The sequence below is a fragment of the Zosterops lateralis genome (assembly GCF_965231275.1).
Source record: "Zosterops lateralis genome assembly, chromosome: 2".
In the NCBI taxonomy this organism is placed as follows: Eukaryota; Metazoa; Chordata; class Aves; order Passeriformes; family Zosteropidae; genus Zosterops; species Zosterops lateralis.
The window spans coordinates 109917271-109923270 of NC_139763.1; the positions used below are offsets into that span (position 1 = coordinate 109917271).

A 6000-nucleotide genomic window follows, 5' to 3' on the forward strand; every position below is an offset into this window, starting at 1 on the left:
CTATGAATGAATGCTCTTCAGTGTTCTGTTCTTTGGGTTTTCACTTCTGTCTATGTTCATCAATTGATGAACGTGGGAAATGGGGATGGAAATGGTGATGGAGACATGAATGGGATAAAACTTGTGATCAGAAAAAGCAGGTTAGAAGAACAGAGATCAACAGGACTGAAGCTGGTAATTGAAAGTGTGTAATTCATCAATAGTATAAGGAACAATAAACTTCTGAGACACTCTTCCTAGAGTATGGAAAAAGTAAAAAATTACTTATCTCTGATAATGTTATTTGCTGATGAATACCTAGTTTTCCTGTAATGGTTTTAATCAGGAAACCTCTATATACTTTTAGTATACTTGTCTATTTATAGAAACAGATCTCTGGCTGTAATATATATATATATGAAGAAGGGCAAGAAGGTGATTCTGTAAATCTGCTGATAAAAAAAAGACAAATCACTTGACACTTTGATGGACAATGTGGACAGTACAGGAGTATTCAGTGTCTATTTTTTTGGTTCAAACTCCAAGGACAAAGCCTGTTTTCAGACTCTGAAAATAAAGTAGCAGAGCAATAGGTTAGAGAGGCTGTGTATAAGTGGGATACACCCAGAGGCTTGGATGATTTCAGTGATGTGATTGCAAGGCTGGGGACTATTAACTGAGAAAAACCATAGTGGTCAGGGGAGACTTCTGACAACTAAACCAAGGCTGAAAATGAAGGCTGAGGGGTGTGTAGGGCAGTTCCTCCAGAAGACAAGAACCACCTCCTCTTGCAATCTGTGTCCAAGCAAGTGGGTTACATGAGATGGCTCAGTCAGAAAGCCCAGCCTGGATTTAGCAAAGTCAGAGCATGCCTGGTCAGCCTGATTGCTTTCTTGATGAAATGACTCAAGGTGTGTGCACAAAGTTGCTCCAGTCAGGTCAGTAAGACTTTCAGCCTTGTCTCCTGCAGCATTCCTGCCTAGGAGCTGAGGAACTACAGGACTGGATAAGATTGTTAGGTGAGTTAAAAACTGGCTGGGCCACTGCTATTTCATCAATCAGAGGCTCTGTGTGCAGCTGTTGACTTGTATCAAGGAGAGAGTCTTAGGAATTGTGAGGGAGCTGGTACTGCTTGGAGTCTGGAGCAGTGACCAGCATGATGAGACACAGCACAGTTGTAGTTGACACTGAACTAGAATGAATCATGGATCAATTGAATGCTGAAGGTCCAGTACAGACACATCTAGAGCTAAGGATGATCCATACATTTAAATATTTGAAAGTGTCTGGACTGAAACATACAATAAAATACTTGAATTTCAGCTTATCCTGTCAGCAGTGGATCCCTGACTCTTTTAATAGTGTCACTTAATGGCAGATTGAAGCATATAATTGCAGCACAATTGGCTTGGTACAATGGCTTGAAACAGTCAGTACACTCAGGAAAAATATAGAGAAAATAAATTTAACTTAAGGGGGATATGTTACTACAAGAGTGGTAATTCAGGTGAGCGGTGCTGAAAGAAAAGGAATCATACTAGAGTGAAAAGGCTGAGGAATTTTTGTGGTTCAGGCTGTCAGGAGGAGGAGTGGGGATGAGAAATCTGGGCTGAAAACCCTGCTGGGATCCTGGGCAGATAATCTTCCAGTTTTCACCTACGTCAGGAAAGACAAGTGATCTTTCCAACCTCATTGGTCACATTTTTCTTCCTCAGTCCATCACACAATTGTTCTGAGTTCTGCCTATTTAAACAAGTAATAAAGCTAGAGCACATAGATTTTAGTATTTCTGGAAGTATTGTTGGGCTGGGAGAAAGGAATAATACCGATATATTTGTAATTAAAAAATTATATACCAGTGGAATGAATAATTAAAAATCTTATTTGTAATTATAAATATGTTTAATCAATAATTGATTTTTTCATTGTTCATGCCTTAATTGTTGCTTTTTATAGCAAATAGCCTCAGAAGTGGTTACACTGACCAATGAAATAAGATTAGGAGATAGTGCCATATGTGGCTTTTCTATGATTTAGCAAGAAGCCCACCAAGATAAAAAACTCTAAAAAGTGTATTTAATTTCCCTAGGAAAAAACAAGTGACTAAAGTAAAAAGCTGGCAGATACATCTCTTCATGACAAATGGAAAACATATCTGTCATTAGTTTAAATACAATCATCTGCACAAGGTCTTAAACTATGTTTAAACCAGTTTTAAAATTCTAATTGTCAGTGAAGTGGTTGGAGTTGGATGATCCACACTGCTCTTGGATTCTCAGCTGATGTAAATTGACTTTAAAGGAATTGGGCTAATTTACTCCTCCTAGGATCTGACACATTATTGACCAGAATATAATTGAGAATTGCTGTGTCCTGCATTAATTTTTTTTTTCCATATAACTGAAGCAACATTTTCCACATCCTTTCTTAGAAAACTTATTTCTGTTTGTTCCTTCTCCCCTCTCACTTCGTCATCCAACTTGAGAGCGCTGAATTTCTCAGTACACAACTTCAAAATCTCTCCTTTATCTATATGTTTTGAGGTAGTTGACTTCATTAAGTATTTCCTCTCCTGCACCAGTGTATAGAAGCTATTTATCACTGAAACCTTAGGGGAAATCATTATGTTCACTGCCTTTCAAGAAGCTTTGGACACTGCTTTGTCTGATTCAATGAAGATCAGCTGTTCTTTTCCTTTTTCTCCTTTTCCTAAAGCTCTTTGCTTTATTGCTTTATTCTGTTTTGAAAACAATGAAAGCCTTTCATTCCATCAGGCTCTCGTTAGCAGATAACGCAGTTGAAATTGCAGAATATTAGGCATTCCCCAGGGATGAAGGATAGTCTAAAAGAGGACGTTGTCAGAATGAAGCCAATAATCTTCAATCTTGTGTTACCTTTTATAATTGCATTTTTATTGACTTGTTCAGAAAACACATTCATAGACCTGACAATTGATGGAGTGCCGTGTATCGAGGTAATTGGTAGATGGCACATATCGGTCTTGTTTTCTGATTGTGACTCTGCTCAGCTTGGAAAGAGTGTCATGTAAAATACATTGCCACGAGTTCTTTTGTGATCTATGAGGAGTCTTTTGGTTATATGTGTTTGGGTATTTTTGTGGTATTCAGGGAAAAAACAAAGAGGAAGAAAAATGTGAATATTTAAATGGTTAATTTTGATTTTGTCCAATCTTGAGAGTGAGTTTTATTGCTCTGACACTGACATTCCATAGGTGCTAAGAGTGTGAAGAATATGCTGCTGTGTCATATTGCTGGTATTTACCTGTATGAAATAACATCACAGGCCTTGGGACAACTTCAATTCACAGCAAAGAAGAGTTGCAAAACTTTGTCATTCATCACTGACTGGTCTGTTGACCTCGATGTTCTCAGGTTTTTGAAATCAGTCATTGTAAGTCATATGAGGCCCTCTCCTGGTAGCCACTTAAAATATATCAAGATAAGGTGTTAAAAGAAAAATAGAAAAGAGATTGTAATCAAGCTGCCTTTAAAATTTCTGTCTTGTGCAATTCCAGTGCTAGGGATTAAGCAGTCAACAATCATTCTTTAAATATGATATTTATGACCGACAGCAGTGCCCAAACGACCGATTTTTATGCAGGGGTTTTTAGAGGTTGTGTCCTGTAGAGTTTCTGGGTTTTTCAGCTTGTTCTTTTCATGTTTTTCCTAGGTGTACATTCCAAGCAGAGTGGCTCTTGTGCTTTACAACACGGACATCCCAAAGTGAAGTTCCCTGTAACCACCACCGAAGAAGCAAGTCACAAAGTGCTGATACACTGTACTAGTACTAAGTATAATAAAACTTGCTCTAAGGAGGCTTTCTGAGGCTGAGTATAGTAATATTAGGTGTTTAAAATGTAAGATTAATATTCACGTGTAATTTCAGAGCTCTTGACTTGCTAGACCCTCTTTAGAGGAAGCTTTACGAAGAGGCAGAAAGGAAATCGTTGGGTTTGTAGTTCTAGTAGTACAAAATTACACTTAAGGTGTTGCAAAGCAGCAGATATTCTCAATTAAATTGTTGTTTACAGAATTTTATCAGGAATGATAAGAGTGATCCTGCTCCAAAGTTAATAATTTCTTAGAATCCTCATTTTGATAGTGAATTCAAATATTCATTATATATTAATGCTTCTTACTAAAAGTAAGTAGTTTGCTTAAATAAAACAGAAGTTTTTGGCTAAAAGGCAGCCTTAACGGTTTGTGGGACCTAATTTGAAGCTCCTCTTCTTCAATGAAGTCTAACATGGAATTAGAAATGTTTATCCAAATGGATGAGAAGGTCCTCTGAGAGTCTTGTACTTTGCCATTTGTGATTTAATTAAAAATGCACAAAAACGCTGGACAGCAAAAGGAGCAGGCTGATTGAGTGGGGGCCTGCTGATGCTATTGTGTGTGCTGGTTATCTGCTCCCACCCAAGTCACTTAGTCTGAGCATCTCACTTGCTACAGCTGGACAAAAAATGACAACTATTTATTTAGATCACTAAAGTGTTCAGTGAGACACATGTTTTGGTCTTCATGCAACAATACCACACTGGAAGAGCTACTTAAAGTGTAGTTCTTCCTACTGTATTTATTTCACTAATATCAGGACCTTGCAATACTGATTTCACTACTTTCAGAAGCTGCCTTTCAGCTTGGAACATGATGATGTTCTTGCACTTTTATAACTTTTGAAACATTGCTTCTCGTGAAGAAGCAGTCTCAAAATTCAGTGATCAAACTAAGGTTTTTTTTTTAATTAAAATTAAGATAGTTAATTATTGGAGTGCTGCTAAGATAATTCAAGTGAGTTCCTTCATGAGCTACAACTTTTTTGTAAAGAGTAAGATTTTGTATATTTGAAAATGTATTGCAGAGTATTCTGGAAAATTAATACCAAATTAATGAGACATGCTTTATTTTGTTCCATTTATTTAAAAACATATTCAAATTGGTTCCGAAATGAATGTCTTTTGTACCAATCTGAATTTTCTAACTTTTAAAGTAGCCAAAGAGGAAGATGTCCGTGACCATTTCCAAGTCATGATTTTACTGAGTTTCCTTTGTGAACCATTGTGTAAACTACTGAATGGTTGGTGCCAACACTGACAATCTATTCACAGTTCTTGGAATGCTGGCTTGTGGCTTACTTCTTAAGCAAAATAAGGGCTGGAATAATGCAGCATGATGGAAAACAGTCTTTTGCAGAGTTCACACTGAAAGGACTTTGTGAACATCCCCAGTCTGATCTGTTCTGTGTGGCAGAGAATGTTATATTGCAGTTGAGTACCATAGGATCATGCTTCATTTTCCTCTGCACCAGTTTGATCATTGTTTGGTTGTGAGCTAATAAAAGCATTCCTGTTACGCTATGACTTTAAATAAAATATACTGAACTGTTTTAGCAACTGGAATTGATTATCTTATTTTTTTCCCCAGATTTTTTCCTTGTAGTGAAATAACAAGCAACTTCTAATACATGTTATATTTACACTGTATTGATCTAATATATTTTATAGGGTGGGGTTTTTTGTTTTTTACTGGCACCAGCTCCAGGTTTCAAAATGTAATGGCAAGCGTCTGTGTCAAACCTTTTTTTCCTTCAAGAGAAGGAATAAATGTATGATGTGAAGTATAAACTGTAAAATCACATGCAAAATAAACTCTGAGGAGGAGAAAACAAATGCATATATGGTTTCATTCCTTGCATTGCAAAATGATTTTACAGCAGTCTTGACGCTGAAAGACAAATTACATTTTACTCCATCCTAAAATCAGGGACTTGTCTTGATTCATAATGAGATTGGTAAAATACTTGACCTATGCATATTTTCTTTAACATAATGATAGATTATTAAAAGTGAACGAAAATATTTGCAAGGTGAACATATAAATACAGAAAGCATAATAACTAAGGTTTTTTTGGAGCCCACCTCTGCATTTTAATGGTAAGTGTGCTACTGCCTGTCTTGCCTGACTGGAAAATTTTCCTTTTCAATACCAATGGAAAGAAAGC

General features: G+C 36.7%; 1 protein-coding gene across 3 annotated transcripts in view; it reads left to right on the forward strand.

The window, feature by feature from the left end:
* Positions 1–5392, forward strand: part of GBE1 (1,4-alpha-glucan branching enzyme 1) — a 135752-nt gene extending 130360 nt beyond the window's left edge. For all 3 annotated transcript variants that reach the window (XM_083854626.1, XM_083854624.1, XM_083854625.1), the window contains one exon: positions 3670–5392. In XM_083854626.1, coding sequence (XP_083710752.1) covers positions 3670–3824 — 155 coding nt within the window. In that variant the 3' untranslated portion in view covers positions 3825–5392. The remainder of the gene's footprint in view (positions 1–3669) is intronic.
* Positions 5393–6000: the final 608 nt, after the last annotated feature.